The following is a 20,560-nucleotide window of genomic DNA, read 5'->3' as shown; positions in this document are numbered from 1 at the left end:
ATTTATTTAATTACATATCAACATAACTAAAATACAAAGATGCTGTTTCCATAGGGATTTTTATTGGGTTGGCTGCAAATTAGATTTTCATCTTGTTTATATAAAATACTCATTCTTTGGAGAGGCTGTCTAGATTGAGAGTTGGCATTGAGCCTGAAGTGATTGTCAGAACATAAAGCAAAAATAAAGCCGCTTACCATCAACTCCAACAATATACACATCTACCTTGATCCTGATAAATTCTTGCAAAATCTGTTAAAAAGAAAGTATATCTTCCTTAGGGAACAGTTTCACTTGTCAGAAATATAAAGAAAACAATCAGAATTATACCTTACGGGTGATATATTGCTTTCAGAAGCTTTAACATTTTGAAAAGAGATAATAGTGTCAAGAGATACTAAAGTTAAAACCAAGCCTCTATGACAGAAATAAACCCCAATAGAGGAGCCCTTCTCCTCAGTAAGAAGTTAAAAATGATCATTCTTGAAGGGAGTATTATGGGAAAATGTTCTGTCTCAGACTCACAAGAACAACTCTGATTTAATTTTAAAATAGTGTCTTCTTTGGGATGATCTCAACTAGAGCTTTCTTGCTGCATAAAAGTTTAAAAAAAGAACCTACGGATCATGAGTTGCTAATTACTCTTGTCCACAATGAATGGATATATCTAGCACCAATGAATCTTTATACATTTTTCTGGTCTCTAGGCTAAGGACAAATACTAGTAGTGATATGAGTAAGATCATGGAAGGTAAGAAAAGTAGCTTATATTGTTGATCAGGTTAGATGATCATTAATATCATTGCCGTCATCAGTAAACACTTTCAGAACCTCTTCTAGGCACTTAACTAAGAATTAGAGCCCCTGTCCTTTGTGTTATACTGCTAGAACCAAAAAATAAATGTGTGTGTGTGTGTGTGTGTGTGTGTGTGTGTGTGTGTGTGTGTGAAAATGCAGAAACAGTAAGCTAAAGTAATCAAAAGCTAAAATAAGCAAAAACTGAAACCAAAAAAAGAAAAGAAAACGCAAGTAGACTTAAGAGTTACATGATGTTAACATTAAAAAAAAATTCTTCCATTTTCTAATTTTGTATCCAGTTCACATCTATCCAGTTCATGCTTAATAGGTCTTATCTTAGGTCAGCTCTCACTTGGGCAGATTTTTGTGAAAATCCAAGAAAAAGAGAGAAAGATGTAGAATTTCTTAAATTTTCTTTTTATATGTTTCTGCATTTCTGTTAGAAACTAATTTATTTTAGAAATGTGATAAATCTGTGTAAAGAAAACAGGCTGCAATCTGATTGTCAGTCGTGTTTTGAAATCACATGTGACATTTATTCTTTCATATATCTATTTGGGTTTTAGCCATGTGAAAATCAGCTTATAGTGAATGAGGAGTAAAACAAAAGGATCCACTCTTACATTTTTTCCCAGGACCTTTCCAGATCTTCTCTGATTTCAGAATAATTTAGATACTATGCCCACAAAGATTTGAAAACACCACAGAATTGAAATTTGAAAGGAATGTGAGCATAGTTGTCCACCAGCAGATTCATCATACATTAGTATTGTAGATTTGATTCCCTTCAATATAGTACACAGTCTCATGGAAAATGCCGTTTTCAAGAGTCCACTGAACACCACCTTTCCCTCCGTGGAATATTCTAAGATTATAATTTGCTTCTAATTAAATGCATGTTACCTAAAGGAGCATCCTTCCACAAATACAATTATTATTTTTTTGAGACAGAGTCTCGCTTTGTTCCTGGAGTGCAGTGGTGCAATTTTGGCTCACTGCAATTTCCACCTCCCAGGTTCAAGCCATTCTCCTGCCTCAGCCTCCCAAGTAGCTGGGATTACAGGTGCATGCCACCACGCCCAGCTGTATTTCTAGTAGAGATGGGGCTTCACCATGTTGGCCAGGCTGATCTCAAACTCCTGACCTCAGGTGATCCACCCACCTCAGCCTCCCAAAGTGCTGGGATTACAGGCATGAGCCACTGTGCCCAGCCCACAAATACAATTTTTTTTTTTACCTTCAGTCATTGATTGGTTGTTTCCATTAAGAACAAAGAAATTACCGATTTAAGGCCCCTCATTGAAGAAACATCAAGAAAGGACACTGCTGAAAAGTCGAGAATGAGGCTGTGGAGGCTGATTTTGGGGACCTCAATGTTGAGAGGAAGCTGATCATTCCAGTCAATATGGAAGGGCAGGTCTGTGGTATCGATTGGCTGGTCCAGTACTTGTATCTGATTGTTGTCCAGCTCTTCATCGGAATCTTTTATGGTATCAACAGTACATATAAATCCTTTCTGCAGGAGAGGATAACAAGCGTAAAAACTGTGACCAAGAAAAACATTGTGTATGTCAGAGATAGCCAGTGAGTTTCAGAAGCACTGATTCAGAGTTGAGCCAAACAATGGAATTGGACTACGTGTGGTGGCTCATGCCTGTAATCCCAGCACTTTAGGAAACCGAGATGGGAGAATCACTTGAGCCTAGGAGTTTGAGACCAGCAAGGGCAACATGGTAAGACCCCATCTCTGCAAAAAAATTAAAAAATTAGCCAGGCGTGGTGGCACATGTGCTTGTAGTTTCAGCTACTTGCAGGCTGAGGTGGCGGGGTCACTTGAGTCTGGGAGGTCAAGGCTGCAATGAGCTGTGATCGCACCACTGCACTCCAGCCTAGGCCACAGAGCGAGACACTATCTCAAAACAACAACAAGATTGTAGACACTTGTGTTTGGTGCTTTTCCCAGGAGAATAAAAATTTTAGGGAGACCCTCAAAAGGATGTCATTTTAAAATATAACACTCATTGACACATGAAATCCCTTGTTTATCTTGCATTTCACTTAAAGGAATGGAACTAACCCCTTGAATCATCCTTTACTAAGCTTTTAGGTATAATGCATAGAAATGTGGTCAAGGAACTTACTGGTGTTACTTGCAGCAGGCCTTGCTTCTGCAGTTTTCGGATTTTCCTCAAAGCTTTGTTGCGCTTGCGTAGAATTCGAAGTGGACTGAAGCCAACCTGAGAAACCCATTGCTATGTTACAAGAGTACTCAATATTCTGTTATGTATATAGCATAATTCTAACAACTTTAACTGGAGTGATTTGAGGGATTGGGACAGATAATAAAAATATTTGTGACAAAATTTAAACGTGGTTTAAACAATATCAGCAACAACATTGTGTCAGATCCATGGTCTGCTCCACCTGTGTGCAGTTACCAACAGTCAAAAGCTTTTGTATAACACAGTCCAGGATTCATCCATAAATTATCCATGAATGGACATAAACTCTGTTTGAATCTGTTTGTGTTTGGAACCTACACAACTCTTAGGGGATTTTATTTTATTTATTTTCTATTTATTGAGTATGAGTGGCACCTACATAAATATTCTGCTTGTATGTAATTTTTATCTTATTAAAATTTATATAATTGTATGTTTATTATATAATTTTATTTTATAATTTTAGTATTATATTTGAGGGTAATCTTTGTTTTTTTTTATTTTTTTTTTGACACTAATGAATTCTTATTGCTGTAATATTTAGTTCCAGATAAATAAGAGAGGAGGATCAAATTATGTAATAAAAAAATCCTCAGCCAGGCGTGGTGGCTCACGCCTCCAATCCTAAGACTTTGGGAGGCCGAGGTGGGAGGATTGCATGAGGCCATGAGTTCAAGGGCAGCCTGGGCAACAAAGCAAGCACTTGTCTCTACAAAAAATTTAAAATTTAGTGGGGTATAGTGGCACATGCCTGGAGTCTCATCTACTTGGGGGGCTGAGGCAGGGGGATTGCTTGAACCCCAGAGTTTGAGGTTGCAGTGAGCTGTGATCATGCCAGCCTGGGTGACAAAGCAAGACCTTGTCTCAAAAAAAAAAAAAAAAAACCAACACAAATCCTTGACAAAAAATATAGTTAGATGGAAGTTTACTAGAGTAATCGAAAAGGGCAGTACAGAAAACCAAATATACAATATAATCTCATTTTGCAAACAACAGCAAAAAAGTGGGTAGAAAAATATCTGATGCATATCAAACTAATAATAATAGTTAAAGTTTAAGGCAGAGGCTCTATGCAAGGTACAGAGAGACCAAAGCCATGTTTCAAGAGGGAGGACTGAATTTTTTTTGTTAACTGTCAAGATTGCTTCCTTGTCATCATCTCTTCAGTTTGCCAGGGACACTCAGTATTTATTGTTATTCGTACTAACTATTCATTTACAACTGCTATACTGAATCTCTTGATGATGCGGTCAAATATTAAATGCTCCTTCATTGTTTCTGAAGTTGATGCCCAAAGAAAATCTGTAGGATGACACCTACTAAAAGCCAGCAGCCCAAAATGTGGTAAATTTTTTTTACTCTACAGGAGAATTTGAGAAAATGATTCTTCTATATTAGATGTCAGCTGAAAAGGCTTATTTCCCAACCTATTAACAAACTCCCATAAGGTTGTTTCATCTGCTCTGGGACATGGGACAAAAAACACTGACACAACCCCACCTCAACATATGTGACATAACCCAGCCTCAACAATGACCTTACAGAATAATGACATTTGCAGATATTCAGTGAGATTACAAGGAAAAAAATTAAATAACCCCAAACCTTACAGCATCGATAAGTTTCTGCCTAAAGAAACCAATGTTTGCAAAGTAGATAGGAGATGGACATCTGAAAATTTTCACTCCTTTCAGCTCATACATCTATAAGGCAGAGAAGCATTGTTAGATGGTGCCCATTAGATCCATACTTAATATCATTTAGCAAGTCAAAGAAAAAAATGAATCTCCCTTACATCATAATAATCTTTTTTATTCTTATAGATGTTGCTTCTTCCAATATTAGCCAGCGTGCTGCATTTTGGACTGTCGGGAGAAAAACACCAAGTAAATCATTCATGTATGTTTGTTAAGCCTATAAGGCTAACACTGATTTTTTCCCCAGCATACCAAAGCAGGCTCACTTTTCAAAATGTAAAAGGTTGGGGAATTATCATGCCATCAGAGGCTCTGGAAGGTGAACACCTTGTTTTACTTATCTTTGTGTCCTTTCACAACACCTAAAAAGTGCCTCCCATTTGTCATGTTACAGTTTACAAAGCACTCCATATGCTTTTGCCATTTTGTTTCTGAATGTCACAGTTATTCCATGAGGTAAGGCAGATATGATTACCCAGTTGTATGGATGAGGACATGGAAAAGTAAAATGACTTGCTTATGACCATTCAGTTTGTCTCTATGTTTGATGGGTTCCCAGTAAATAATGGAATGAAATATAAATAAATGAAAGAGTGCAGGAGTATTTCAATATCGATGTATTCCATCAGTCAGGGATTGACTTTGTGATAACAACTTCTGTTCTAGAACTCCTTAGTTCCCAAGGAAGCCTCTTTCTCTGTCACACCATGTAATTCAAAATAGGCTTAGCAACCACTTGGCAGTGATGTTACATGGCAAAGATTTTTAAAAATCAAGGCTGGGCGCCTGGCTCATGACTGTAATCCCAGCACTTTGGCAGGCTGAGGCGGGCAGATCACCCTAAGTCAGGAGTTCATGAACCAGTCTGGCCAACATGGTGAAACCCCATCTCTAGTAAAAATACAAAAATTAGCCAGGCGCAGTGGCAGGCACCTATAGTCCCAGCTACTTGGGAGGCTGAGGCAGGAGAATTGCTTGAACGCAGGAGGCAGAGGTTGCAGTGAATCGAGATTGCACCATTGCACTCCAGCCTAGGCAACAAGAGCGAAACTCTGTCTCAAAAAATAATAAATAAATAAACAATAACAAAAAAGATGCTTGGACTGAATTATTATTAAAAATCAAGAATTCCAAATGGCTTTTGTAGAATTTTTAAAGAGGAGCCTTTGAGAAGTTCTCTAATCCAGCTCCATATTTTAAAGGTATGAGTGCAATCTAACAACCTATAAAAGAAATCCATCCACTAGATGGAAAGAATCTCACAGTCTCAGTAACACATTTCCATGTTTAACAAGTACAAGGCAAAGACATTAAACCTGCTTGGAATAGAATTACTTTTGGTTTATAGCTGGGAGAACAGACTCAGAGATTTATATGATTTATTTGAACTGGAGTCAAAGCCAGGAGCAGACCAACAGCAGGTCTCCTCCCTGGGCTGATACTCCAAAGCTGGGCCATGCTATTGCCCTTCAGGCCTTGAGATGAGCAACTGGAGGGAGGATAAACTATCCCATCCTGATAGAAATGCACACCTATCAACCAACTACTGTTCTCTTAGCCAGTGGCATTTTTTTTTCTCTTCTGATTTGGGCAGGTCCAAGCATGCTTGGATGCAGAGCACTTTGAGCACTCACAATTGGGTCCTGAACACGATGGTTAGCAGTTGAAATGCCACACTAGCTGCCAGGCCTAGCCCGAGTCCCAGGACAATGGTGAAGATGCAGGTCATGACCCAAATTAACTGTGAAAAGAAAGCAACACATACACTACAATTTACTTTGATTAAAGTACAATGTCGAGATGGGGTCTTTAAAAAAACTTTTTTTCTTTTTTTGTAGAGACAGTGAGACCTTGTCTCTATAAAAAAAAAAAAAAAAAAATTAAAAACTTTGCCAGACATGGTGGAAGTTGGAAGTTGGAAGTTGTCATCTTGGGCAAGGGAGCAAAGTGCACAGAAGACGCTTGTCTCAAGAGGTCATTTCTGCTGGCTCAGGTTCTGGGCCACCAAAACACAAGCAAACATAAGAGGATTCAAAGAAAGTGTATTCATTTCTAATCCCATTTCCAACCCATTTAGGAAATGGAATTGTCTGTCACAGTGATAACTATAATTGCAAAACTGCAATTATTTTTGCACCAACCTAATATAACCAGCTGCTATTCATTAAAATCAGCAAATTAGACTAGGCATGAAGGCTTACGTCTGTAATGCCAGCACTCTGGGAGGCTGAGGTGGGAGGATCACTTGAGGCCAGGAGTTCAAGACCAACCTGGGCAACATAGTGAGAATCTGTTTCTACAAAAAATTTTTAAAAATTAGCTGAGGATGGTGGTGTGCAGCTGTAGTCATAGCACTCAGGAGGCTGGGGCAGGGGAATCGCCTGAGCCCAGGAGTTAGAGGTTATAGTGAGCTAGGATGGCACCATTGCACTCCAGCCTGGGTGACAGAGGGAGATCCTATCTCTTAAAAAAAAAAAAAAAATCAACAAATTAACTGGTAGAGCTTATACTAATGTTTTACTCTTGGTCTGTGGATTTAATTGATGGTTGCTATCTTTATAAGAATTTTAGCATGCCAAAAGGGTGTTAAAATACCCCACAAAAGTAAACCAACTGTAGTTTACTAGTTATGATCTTTAAATACCTAAAGGTATGTTAGCAAGCATTTTTACACCAGACTTTGACCTTGTTAAAATAGCAAAGCATGTGAGAGCAAGGGGGAGCCTTTCCAAATGAGAGTATTTCCAAAAGGAATGTTCAGAAATTAAGTTCTCCACAGATTTGTGAAAACAAACACATTATGTAATGAAAAACAGAAGCCATGCATACCCTAAAATTCCAAGAGTTTCTGTGGTATTTCGGATTACTGCAAGAACTTTTAGAATAGGCCTAAGGAAGTTCTAGACTAGTGTTTCATGGAGCCTCTTCTTTTAAATTAAAAGTAGCCCATTTTTTTAAAGTCCGAGAAAACGATCATTAGAGTATGCAATTTAAAAATAACAAATAAACTAAGGTTATTTTGAACAGATATATAGAAACAAAATTTCACTTAGTTTACATATAAACATTCATTTCACATTAACGTTAAAATGCTATTGTGATTTATCTCTCTTTCAAATACTATTGCCTCTACTTACACAATCATATTTATCCTTTCGCCACAATCTGCATATTTCAGCAAACTGCATCAGCATTCCCTTTAAGTTTCCCAGTGCTAAAGCTGCCAGGACGGACTGTGAAAAACATAAACATGAGATGTACTTTAAGTTAATGAAATAAATCATATGGAAGCAAAGGTGAAGGCTGTAGATAAGTGTGTGCTTTAAAGGGCCTCAAAGCAAATCAAAGCATACACCCTTTTCCGGTGTGCGATGCCACACAGGACACACCAGAACTGGTACTCTGACCTGTTCCTATGAATGACTTTGTCCCCACCAAAGTGACGTGATTATGAGATAGATCATCTGATGGCATTTAGTAGCCTGCACCTTGGGACAGAGAAAGGCAGACCTTCAGACATATGACAGATAAACACTTGGAATAAATTCTTCCCAAGCAGAGACAGTCTAATGTGTGTTTGTTTATTGGAGTCAAGGAGAAGGGGGTTGGTCTTTGTTAAAAAAAATAATAATAATAGCTTGGGGAGCTTGAGGTCCTGGAATGAGATGACTTGAGGTGGGCTTTCTGAGACAGCATGAAACATATCTATCTAGTTCCTGCTGTATCCCCAGAACCTACTATGTTAAACGCACATAGGAGGGGCTTTAAAATTAGTCAGTGAATGAGTGGCTGAGCCAATGAATGAGTATTTCCCAGGCCAGTACTAATCCCTACAGCCACACTTCAGGCTTCCAATTCTTCCACTGCCAGAATGTGATCTTTTGTCTTGTAGGTATTGTGATAGTTAGGGTGAAAAATGCTGAATAGCTAAGTACATTCTCTTTGTTCTTTGGATTTTAACATAATTGTAGGAACATGCCCCTCACCGTCCCATTCCCCCTGCCAATTTATGTTGTTTTATTCTGAATAGAGTATGGAATTTGTATACTGCTATACCATGAAAACACAATGTACAAAGAAAAGCCATACACAGTTTTTATTTTTATATCTTGAGGACGGTAGAACTGATCTGCCTATTTCTAATTTTCACAGGTAATCCTTATAATATAATATCTAAGCAATTAATTTTACTAACTGTGAGAATAGAAGTCACAACTTAGAAGGAATATGGTCTAGAAATTTGGTACGCAAGTGAATGCCAGTTAAAAAATGCTGAAAATTGAATGAAGTCTGTAATCTACTTAACATACTATACTAATGTATTGTACTGATATTGAACTACAGCTATGTAAGATGTCACCATTGTGGTAGCTAGGTGAAGAATTCAGAGGACTGTACAACAGGCCTCTCCACTTTGCAGGACTTTAAATTCTCTAAGTATAAAATATGTCAAGAGACACCTGTGCGAAGAGACTTCTTTTTTTTTTATTGGGCATTATTTCCCATCTAGTCAGTATTCTACGGAAAAACAATTTGAAATAATTTACAATGACATACATATATAACAGAGTACTTTTAAAGTAAAGATTACAGAGCATTAAGAAATCACAGAAAGGAAAGGGGGATAATTTCCGCAGGAACCTGGTATCCATACTGCATTTGATATAAAGGATTAAATGAAGATAAAATGCTTAGAGCTCTGCTGACATGCAGTGAGAACTCAACAAATATCTATTATGAGCTTTTACTATGGGTTATTTTGCCTTCATATGATAAAAAGAAGCAAAATAGTTATTCAGGTGAATGAAACAAAGACATTCCTGACCACAATGATCTAAAAAGAACATATCACAGGACCCTTTTAAAAAGGGGCTTTGATTAAATCTTGGACAACATTTGGTAATTATTTCTTTAGTGTTTCCAAATTGATGTGGGCTAGGTAGAACCCAAGTTTACACCCAGGGAGAAGCATGAGAGGGTGGAGTTCTCTCTGTAGGGGTGAGTGTATGTGTGTTTATTTTTATTGAGATACGTTCTTCTGTTTCTTTAGTGGTGACTTTTTCATTCCTTTTATGCCACTTATTTTGAAATCAGAAGTATAGCCTATGGAGAATGCATATTTTTAGCAAATTTTTCTCTGCCCTGCTTGAAGATGGATTTGGCCAGTGAGCTTTTTGAGATGGCCACACTGGGAGTCTAGAAACCTGGGACCAAAGTCACCGTTCGGCTACCAACCAACAAGGAAAAAAGGCCTAGGTAACAGCCAATAGACATTGGTGGGCTGTATCATATCTCTATGTCCTTTGTAGCCAGAAGTGTAATGCAATGTAGAAGAATAATAATGTTAACAATAATGACTATCATTTATCAAGTATTTATCATATGCCAAACCGTCAGCTAAGTAGTTCACATACATGCTCTTATTTATTTTTATAGTCACTCTCTATAGTGGGTATTATTTGTCTTTCTATTTTACAAATACACTTGGGTTCAGCAAGGTTTAGTAATTTGCCCAAAATCACACAGATAATAAGTGGCAGAGCCAGGATTAGAAGGAGGTCAGCAGGGCTCCACGTACCACCTCAAAATTATATTAAAACCACAGGAACAATATATTTACTGTCGTCTTGTCTCCTAGAGAGCCTTTGCTTTCCAGGGTCTGATGGTATGTTTTACATCTGAGTACTGCAGCAGTTTACAAAGCATTAAACTAAACCCTCAAGCTTATAGGCAGAGGAGCATGAGAGTAGGGCTGGGAGGTCTGTGCTGGCTATTCACTCCCATCCCACAATCCAACAGTGTTGGTCTTGGAGTTAAACCAAAGTTCTAGGAGCTTCAGGGTGTGTTCCTAAGAACGAGTTGTGTGGCTGGTAGCGCCATTCTCTGAATTAGAGAGAGGGCCTGATTACCTTAACCTTTAAGAAAACCTCAACTCAGTGCATGCATGTTGAAGGTGTGGTGCCAGGTGCCCTCCTATTTCAACATTAATTCTGTTTGGGGCTATGCACATGCAAAGTGTAGAGGAGGTAAGGCAGGTTGGGCATCTGTGTTCCTAACATTCAGAACACGTTGCCAGGGGAAAAGAAATATTTTTGGCTCACACAGAGTATTGGCTAAGAAGAGTACTTGAGAGTTTGTCATTACCTCCTTTCCCCTAGTTTAGTTTGTGCTTTCAGAATTTAAGAACCAGGGTCCTTGATTTACCACCAAAAGGAGAGATGCTATCCAAAGAGAGTGTTACCCTTTGTAGAGGCTCCAGGAGAAATCCAATGGCTAGAATGACAATCAGCACGACGATGGCACTAATAAGCCCAGCAATCTGTGAGGATAAAAAATTATTATCACCAACTCAACTTTTCCCCTGGCTTGAATTTCCTAGTTACTAATGCTAGGACGGTGCTTGCAGCAAAGATCTTGACATACCTGTGTTTTGCCTCCTGTGCTCTCCTGAACTGCTGATCTGGAGAGGGCAGTACTCCCAGCAAATCCTCTGAATGCTCCACAGACTATGTTACTCAATCCCAAGGCTATTAACTCCTGACAGGAAAACAAGAAGGAACCTTTTTCAGAAGTGGCACCATTGATATTATGTGTGCAAAATATTATTTAAAGTTGCCCATTGAGACCCAGTGTAGTTTGTATACTTACCTGATTGCCATCAAGTGGGTAATCGTGTTTGAGGGAATAGACACAGGCAACTGAAAAGGCCACTGCAAATCCAACCATTGCGATGGCAAAGCAATCTCCTATGGTGTCTTGGAAAACCGTCACATCAGGTGCTTTAGGGGGCTCAAATCTAAAATCAAAATTAAGCAAGTCTGAATGTCACCAACCAATTTATAAACTGATATAATCATTGGACAAATCTATGAATGAATGCAATCTAGGCTGAGTTGTGTCTCACTTTGGAGTATGATTAACAAGAATTTAGCTCCACTGACAACTTTGCAATCTGCTTTCTTACTGCTGAAAAACAACACTGCCTGAATTTGGTAAAAAATTGCAAATTCAATCCAAGGATAGTGGTAAATGAGATATGATTTTGCCAGTAGAACCACGTTATAATGTGCATATGTATTCCTATAAGCTTCCTGCAAAATGTCTTCTATTCCACTTGTATTGTTATGCTGGGTTGCAAAGTATTACTCAAAATGCTCCCGACAGTTATCCATAGATGAAGGCCCTTTGAGCAAACACAGTTGTGAGACAAGGAAAGCAAAAAAGTCTTCTTTCCATTGATAATAATAACCTTTCATGGAAAGCTCCTGGTAAACAGATGGGCCTTGGACTGCCCTACACTACACAGAAATGCTAGAGCCAACCATGACCCTAATGGAGAGTGGGTTTCTTAAAAACCTTCAACTCACAGGGCATACTTCTGTGCTTATGCCTCTTGAATGTAGATCAGTTCAATTATATTTACTACTTGTATTATAAAAGGTGCATGCATCTCAAACTCAACATCAATTTACTAAAATGTTCCACTCCTGTAAATGTCTATTTCTGACATCAGACTTATTGGAAATGGGTTAATTAGGTCCAATCAACTCTTTCTGAATTGCTCTTCCACATTTTGTGAATGTCTATGGTTCCACATTTTTAGCTCTAATTTTGAAGAAGTACTATTATACCATATTCTGATGCCATTATAAATCCAAAAGTTAGCTTGGAATGTTGCTTTGTTTTTTTAATAACCAGGACTTTATTATTCTTTTGTTCTGGTCTCTGAACACCATAGACAGAATGGTGTGATGAAGATTTACAGTCTAAAGACTTGGGTTCATTTCCTGGCTCTGCCACTTGCCCTTCCTGAGTCACAATTTCCTCATTTGTAGAGTGAGGATAATAACACTTGTTCTCTGATTTTTGAGATGGGGGTCTCCTGTTTCCTAGGCTGGAGTGCACAGCTCACTGCAACCTCCACCTTCCAGGCTCAAGAGACCCCCCCGCCTCAGCCTCCTAAGTAGCTGGGACTACAGGCACCCGCCACCATGCCCGGCTAATTTTTGTATTTTTAGTAGAGACGGGGTTTCACTATGTTAGCCAGGATTGTTTCGAACTCATATCCTCAAGTGATCCACCTGCCTTGGCCTCCCAAAGTGCTAGAATTACAGGCGTGAGCCATGGTTCCCGGCCTTGTTCTCTTTTCTTCACAGTTTAGTGGGAGGGTCAAATAATAAATGCAAATACTATTTACACACTGTAAAACACAAAGTACCTGTTAGCTATTATTACAGGATCCCTCTGGAATCTGAATATACCCCTTATGTTTCCTTTACTGTTTCAATGAGCACTTTTCTTCAGCCAAATTATTTGTATTTAGTATATGAGACTTTGCAAAATAACTTCTAAGGTGGCATACTCATGAACAGCAGGTTAGCAATAATTAATAATCACTACCTTCCAGTTATATTCTATTTGCAATCAACAAAAACCTAAAATACCTACTCAATTATCACCCAGAAAAAAAAAATGGAACATAAAAAGCTCAAGCGCTTGCTACCTAATTTAGGTGTTAAACTAGTAACAATAGTAGTGTAATTTGAACATTTATTGTAAGTCAGGCACTTAAATATGTTACATGTATTAACTCACTTAACTCTTAAAAGAATCCTACTTGATAGCTAGTATTTTTAGCCTCATTTCTACAGCCAAGGACATTGAGGCACAGAGTTTTTGGTAATGTGCTCAAGCTCAAAAAGTGAGTCAGAATCAAATCTCAGGCACTCTGTCTCTAGAACACTTGAGCTTACCTACTAGGTTACACTGCCTCTCTGTTGAATGTAATGGTTACCCGTTCCCATACCCCACACACTGTGGAGAGAGGTACACTGACATTGAAAATATACTCACTAAATAAGACTGTTGTTGAGGTGTTTAAGGTGTAACTCAGTGATCTTAAATTTATCTTTTATTTTCCAAACCCTTCTGACAAGATCCTGTTTGATTTTACATTTATTTATTTATTTTTTCTATTTGGTTTATGTCTCCCAAGATGTTTAACTTAAGTGAAATCACTTGAAAGTGGCAGACTAGAAGGAAACCCTAGAAATAGTCTTTCAGTTTCAGCCTAATTTCCACTTTAAAACTTTAAAAATTAAAAGTGACGTTTGAGATTCATGAAGTATAACACATGAAGATCTGGTAATAAAATTTTTTTTCTTTAAAAAAATAAAAAATACATATATTTGCCTTTAAAAGAATTTGGCTGTTTTAAAGTAAAAAAAAAAAAAAAAAAAAAAAAAAAAAAAAAACATATAAATGTTGATTTCTGGAATTCTCAAATACTTGTTAAGCACAGAGAGGGAGAGAAGTCTTTTTTAAAAAAATAAAACAGGAAAACCTTTCCTTGGTAAGTTGGAAGAAACTGATGCTATGGTTAGAAGAAACAGCACAAAATGATCTTCCTTCTCAATCCACGAAATGTAATGAAGTACATTTTAAAATTCTTGTACAGACCGGGCTTCTCATCCTTTTGCAGTGGGAAAAGTTGCCCTACCCTTGTTTTGAATCTGATCGCGAGAAAGGACAGAGTGTGCTCATCTGGACTGCTCACGTGGCCTGTCTGCGTTCCTTCAGTGTCTCTTTTGAACTTTCAGAACTTGGCTTCAGTAACTTCAAACAAAGCATTACATATTGTTTCTAGTAATTTATGGACAAGGAAATCTGATTTCACTTGGTGTTTCTTTATAAGGAGAAGCCATCTACTTTGCCTATTTTTCTTTATTGTATTATTTATATGTTTAAAAAAAAAAAAAAAAAAAAAAAAAACGAGATGGGGGCCTTGCTGTGTTGCCCAGACTGGTCTTGAACTCCTGGGCTCAAGTGATCCTCTCACCTAGGCCTCTCAAATTGCTGGGATTTCAGGCATGAGCCACCGTGTCTGGCCTTACTTTGCCTATTTGTATGCTTTCACTAGTTTGCTAACTTTTACTTTCAAGTGAGTTTCTGCTGGTCTGCATCCCTGCTTGTCTTGTTTGTGAGTTCTTCCACAAGTAGAAACTTTCTGGTATTAAGAACTGCATTCATTGTGGGGAGGCTGAAAAAAAAGGAACTGCAGACCCTGCTTTTCTTTGTAGCTCCTTCCTAGAAGGAAAGCAGTGAGTCTTCCTTAGGGATGCAGGGTGCAGGGAGGATTCTGATGAGAGTTACCTGCAGGGTGACCTGCAGTTCGGATTGTACCTCACCTGTCACTACTGCTAACTCTCTGCTTCGTGCATGGTGATGCCATCATGGAAGACACACTTACCCAGGATTCATTTTCCCAACCACAGACACGTTAAACCTTCCCTGAAAGTCAAAGCCATAGGATACACCTGTTGCGATCACGGTCTGCAAAGTTGCAAATGGCCCAGGTTAGAAATGTGAGATGCAAGTAAGAGTTTTGCTTTGAAAAAAATAAATTGCCAAAACCCACTTCTGTACCTGTTAAATAAGAACTCCAGCCCAGGCTTTGTTACTTGTTAAGAAATTCGGAGGCAATTCTAACATGCCGCCAGGATTGAGAACCACAGCTTTAATTCAAATGGCTCTACCACGACATTTTGTCAAAGGTCGTGCTCTCTGCACTCTCCTTGTCTCACATGGAAAAAATTAACTCAAAATCATAAGAGGAAGTTATTAAATTCTGAATGAGAAGAAAGCCATGCGAAACATTATGCCCAGAAACTGCAGAGATGACCTGCCCCACTAAAACCTCCTGAGCTACAGATGGTGAAGGATTTACAACGTAAAAACAGTAGAGTAACTATGACAGAGTCTGAAAATGATCAATTACCATAATGAATTCTATTGGAATAGGCACTGGAAGTTTGTCTTTGAAGCGCTGATTTATTTCTTTAAAAATGGATACAACCAAAAGGACAATCAGAGCTGTCACCAGGTCTGCAATATTAGTCTTCTCTATTTGTGAGAATACAGAGTATAGTACCTACAATTAGAAAAACAAAAATCACCAAGGCCCTATATTAATGCATAATTTGGATACAACACATCTCCAAACGAATAAAAATAAACATGGAAGCAAAAAGACTGATAGAGACTGATAGCGATTTCCTGTTCTGCTCCTGTTTAATTGTGAGTGTGAAATTGTAGAGAGTAGAGATGGAGATATGAGAAGAGTAAATTAGCATAGTGTGGGTGGCACACTAGTTTAAGAATGCTTCTGGCATTTTTGCTGGGAATCTCTTTGGCTAGTGTCAAATTTCACATTTTTACCACTGGTCTCCTGCCATTATTAGGTCTCTTTGGTCATCATTTTTTATTTCACAGCCATCACTACTCTGTCCAGGGAATAACTTCTGATCTTTGATAGTTTTGCTTAGTATGCTCAATTCCTGGCCCTTTTTGGGGGTTTAGATCCCCTCACATTTCTTAGCTGACTCTCTATGTCACTTTTGGAAAATAGTTTTCTGGCTAACTGTGCACTATGCATGGTCTTACTTCTTGAAACTAGTTGGGTTCCATATCCACGTACCCCAAAAAGCTCAAGCGGGCCAAAACTGGATCCCAAATTGCTTCTAGAACACTCCACTTCTGGAATACCTCTGGATAGAAGTGAGAGAGTGTTGGTTCCAATTTGGAGCAAGTTCTGTCTCAACTCCCAAAAACTGTTGGGAGTTGTTAAAAATCAAACACATCTACCATCGAGCTAATGTTAACAACAAAAATTAAGTAACACTTCTCTTATATTTGACTCAAGTATATTTCCAAAAAACAAAATCTATGTTATTAAAAGCTTTACCATTTTGTCCCAAGTTTTAAAACTAAGAACACTATCTGTTCTATTTTGCATCCTCTGGAGGAAGGGAGAACTGCTGCCCTATCTACATATTGGTAAATTGTCTTTTGTTTTCTAAATAGGATGCAAAAAGGACCCAAGAACTTCAATTCTAAAAGAATGAGACCTGCTTTTCAAGAAGTAGGAAAACTTCGTAGCTCAATTAGCAAATTTCTTTCAAAATAAGATTTTTAGAAACATTTTAAAAGTTGGGACAAAATGGTAAAGCTTTAAAAACATATATATGTGTGTGTGTGTGAATATATATAAAATATATAAATATTTTATATTTATATATTTATTTTATATATATATAAATATATATCTATATTTTCCTTTTGGAAAATACTTAAGTCAAATGTAAGTGTTACTTAATTTTGTTGTTCACATTAGCTGTATGGTAGATATGGTTGACTTTCAGTATTGCTCTCTTCTTGCTACCTTTTCTTTTCTTTCTTTTTTTTTTTTGAAACTGTGTCTGCTCTATTGCCCAGGCTGGAGTGCAGTGGCGCCATCACAGCTCACTGCTGCCTCTAACTCTCGGGCTCAAGCGATCCTCTGCCTCAGTCTCCCAAGAAGGTGGGACTACAGATGTGTACCACCATGCCCAGGTAATTATTTTATTGTTTGTAAAGGTGAGGTTTCACTTTGTTGCATAGGCTGGTCTTGAACTCCAGGGCTCAAGGGATCCTCCTGCCTCAGGCTCCCAAAGTGCTGGGATTACAGGTTTGAACCATCACGCCTGGATTAACTTTTTTTTTTTTTTTTTAATATGAATACATTTTACAATCTGTAGGTAAACCCCATGGCAAAGGCATTAAAGGAAAGCTCTCTAATAATACAGTAGTGAGTTTCATGTATTTCAGTATTTTTTAAGTGAAAGAAATACTTACTTTGAAAATTGAAAATGGATCCTCGTGTGATGGGACTGTCAGCTGAAAAATGAATTTGAGTTGGGAAACCAAAACATGAACAGCAGCAGCAGTAGTGAAGCCACTGATGAGGGACTCAGATAGGTATATCACTACAAATCCAATCCGCAGAATCCCCAGAGCCAACTGGAAAGAGAACAAAAACCTTTGTCAGCATAGATTAGGAGTATGCCTCAGCAAACTCAAAGATCCGCAACTGAAATAATATTACACAGAATGTAAAGGCTCAACCTGTATGTATATGCCTTGAGGAAGCAAATGTCCCTGCCTCCAGGGACACCTCCCATCCAGGCTCCTTCCTCTCCTTCCCTTCCACCCCATCGTCCAGGTGGAACGTTACATGGTATTCACATAGGATATGAGTCTAGTTTGCCCCCAAGAAGTAACAGGCTTATTCGCCCACCCTTATTTTTAAGTGTGGTGTCTTTGGAAGACTCACAGGCCTTTTCTAGCAGAATCTTACCTAGCATCAACCCTCATAAATTTGCTGATGTAATTTTAAGTTATACTTTCTTTTCTTTTTTTTTTTTTTTGAGACGGAGTGTCGCTCTGTCGCCCAGGCTGGAGTGCAGTGGCCGGGTCTCAGCTCAGTGCAAGCTCCGCCTCCCGGGTTCACGCCATTCTCCTGCCTCAGCCTCCCAAGTAGCTGGGACTACAGGCGCCCGCCACCTCGCCCGGCTAGTTTTTTGTATTTTTTTTTTAGTAGAGACGGGGTTTCACCGTGTTAGCCAGGATGGTCTCGATCTCCTGACCTCGTGATCCGCCCGTTTCGGCCTCCCAAAGTGCTGGGATTACAGACTTGAGCCACTGCACCCGGCCTTAAGTTATACTTTCTAGCTGCTGGAGCATGCATTAGTGAGTGTCTACTGATATTTCCTCAAAGTTGCTCAATTCGCTTAAGAAATACATAACTGCATATTGGACATCAGAAATAACTGGTTCTAGCTGGGAGAAAAAGATGGTTAATTCCCCCCTAAAGCATCATTGTTTTGCAATAAGGTAAATTGGGTGGATTCTCCTTCCCATGGATGATTGACCTGTCTTTCTGCTCATGTCTCCAGACTGCAGCCAGAGCTCTGGCTGCCCAAAGCCCAGCTGGGTGCCATTTCTATACTAGGTTCAGAAATGTATTAGAAAAAACTAGCAAAATTGTCAATAAGACACATGCTTATGTCCTTGTAGAAACTGACTTTTTCTTTATTTAAGAAATGGTCTTAACCAATAATATCATTATCCATAAACTTAGGCAACATCTCAAAAAGTCCACGACATTTTCACTATTCAGTAGGGGTGTCAGCATATGGCTTGGGAGTGAGACTCTACCATAATCCTCTTCAGTTTTCCCCAAAACTGACATGAGCAGTTCAAAGCCCCCATCCCTTCCAACTAGATTACAGTTGCTGAAGATTTAAAGAAAAAAATTCTAAAGCCACCAGTATGATGATTTCTTGCATACAGTTGTTTCTTGACTCTATCAGTTCCTGATATGCTGTTTCTTAAGTCTATCAATTCCCAGATATATGTTGAAGCATTTCACTTGTCACTGTTTGTGCCTCTCCATTCCCCTTCTTCCTTCCGTCTAGACCCATATTCATTCATTTTTATACTGTTGACCCATTCCTCTCCCTCTGGTTGTGATGAGTGACCCTTCTTACAGTATTTCTTATGGGCCACGAGGGAGAGACATAAACTAAAGGGAATATGGGGAGGAGTGGCAGTGGCGAGGAAAAACAGAGAGATGTGTACCAGTCAAGGCAAACAGATTGAGGTGGGCAAGTTACATGAGAAGGTGCTCACCTGGATTACTCCAGAAAGAATTGTGATTGATGCTGCCACCGTCACCTTGTAGTCATCCACTGATGAAAAATTACTCGTTGAGTTGTTGGACGATCCTGTATTTCCAGGGAAACTTTGAGCTAATTTTACAGTTGCTGCTCCCACCATCATACTCAGAATCGGAAACGGACCTAATTAACAGTGGGTGAATCTTGGTCAGTATATGCCTCCCTAAAGCATATTGTCTTTCAACCACAGAATAAGAGCATATAAAATGACCGGCGAGGCCAGGTGTGATGGCTCATGCCTGTAATCCCAGCACTTTGGGAGGCCGAGGCGGGTGGATCATCTGAGGTTGGGAGTTCGAGACCAGCCTGACCAACATGGAGAAACCCCATCTCTACTAAAAATACAAAAAATTAGCCGGGCGTGGTGGCGCACACTTGTATTCCCAGCTACTTGAGAGGCTGAGGCAGGAGAATCGCTTGAACCCGGGAGGCAGAGGTTGTAGTGAGCCGAGATCACACCATTGCACTCCAAGGACCTGGGCAATAAGAGCAAAACTCCATCTCAAAAAATAAAATAAAATAAATAAATAAATAAATAAATAAATAAATAAATAAATAAAATGACTGCCATCTGTGACCCTGCCCTCCTTCTCAAACCCTGGTCCTAATTTTCACAAGAGACCATGACTCTTCTCCTGGATTATGTGCAATTTGGAATTGATACAATGTATGGCTAATAAAATTCATAAAGAAAAAACAATGTGAGCATTAATCAGCTCAGTAACTGACTTACCCGCAGATATGTGTTTGGAAGTGCCGAAGAAAAGGTAGATTATAGTTGGGAAAAAGGCTGCATACAACCCATAGCCTGGGGGGATGGTGACCAGCAGAGCAAATGCTAAACCTATAAACACACAAGCAGCAGAGTCCTTATTTTGTACAAGAGGAATCAAAGACATTCTCATTTGGTTCTTATGGTATTTAGGATTGGACCCTAAAAATAAGTTACCTCATTAATTCAAAATATATTAAAGATGTAAATGTAAGAACTAAAACTATAAAACTCTTAGAAGAAAGCACAGGTATAAATCTTTATGACCTTGGATTCATCAATGGTTTCTTAGAAATGACATCTATGGCATAAACCAGCAGTCCCCAACTTTTTGGCACCAGGGATTGGTTTTATGGAAGATAATTTTTCCACTGACTAGGGAAGGGGAGATGGTTTTGGGATGACTCAAGTGTATTACATTTTTTGTGCACTTTATTTCTATTATTATTACATTGTAATATATAATGAAATAATTATACAACTCACCATAATGTAGAATCAGTGGGAGCCCTGAGC

At 38.7% G+C, this 20,560-nt stretch overlaps 1 protein-coding gene across 5 annotated transcripts in view; it reads right to left on the bottom strand.

Moving 5' to 3' along the window:
• SLC26A3 (solute carrier family 26 member 3) overlaps positions 1-20,560 on the bottom strand; it is a 66,612-nt gene that overhangs the window by 6,127 nt on the left and 39,925 nt on the right. For all 5 annotated transcript variants that reach the window (XM_030933188.1, XM_030933186.1, XM_030933190.1 and 2 more), the window contains 15 exons: positions 20,006-20,116; positions 19,226-19,395; positions 17,390-17,554; positions 15,495-15,647; positions 14,967-15,049; positions 11,366-11,513; positions 11,141-11,254; positions 10,959-11,036; positions 7,855-7,950; positions 6,352-6,458; positions 4,816-4,885; positions 4,631-4,723; positions 2,940-3,035; positions 2,081-2,314; positions 198-252 (listed from right to left, as the gene is read on the bottom strand). In XM_030933188.1, the coding sequence (XP_030789048.1) occupies positions 198-252; positions 2,081-2,314; positions 2,940-3,035; positions 4,631-4,723; positions 4,816-4,885; positions 6,352-6,458; positions 7,855-7,950; positions 10,959-11,036; positions 11,141-11,254; positions 11,366-11,513; positions 14,967-15,049; positions 15,495-15,647; positions 17,390-17,554; positions 19,226-19,395; positions 20,006-20,116 (1,773 nt within the window). The remainder of the gene's footprint in view (positions 1-197; positions 253-2,080; positions 2,315-2,939; positions 3,036-4,630; positions 4,724-4,815; positions 4,886-6,351; positions 6,459-7,854; positions 7,951-10,958; positions 11,037-11,140; positions 11,255-11,365; positions 11,514-14,966; positions 15,050-15,494; positions 15,648-17,389; positions 17,555-19,225; positions 19,396-20,005; positions 20,117-20,560) is intronic.

The sequence above is a fragment of the Rhinopithecus roxellana genome, chromosome 6 (genome assembly GCF_007565055.1).
Source record: "Rhinopithecus roxellana isolate Shanxi Qingling chromosome 6, ASM756505v1, whole genome shotgun sequence".
Classification (NCBI taxonomy): Eukaryota; Metazoa; Chordata; class Mammalia; order Primates; family Cercopithecidae; genus Rhinopithecus; species Rhinopithecus roxellana.
This window is presented reverse-complemented; position numbering and strand designations above follow the sequence as displayed.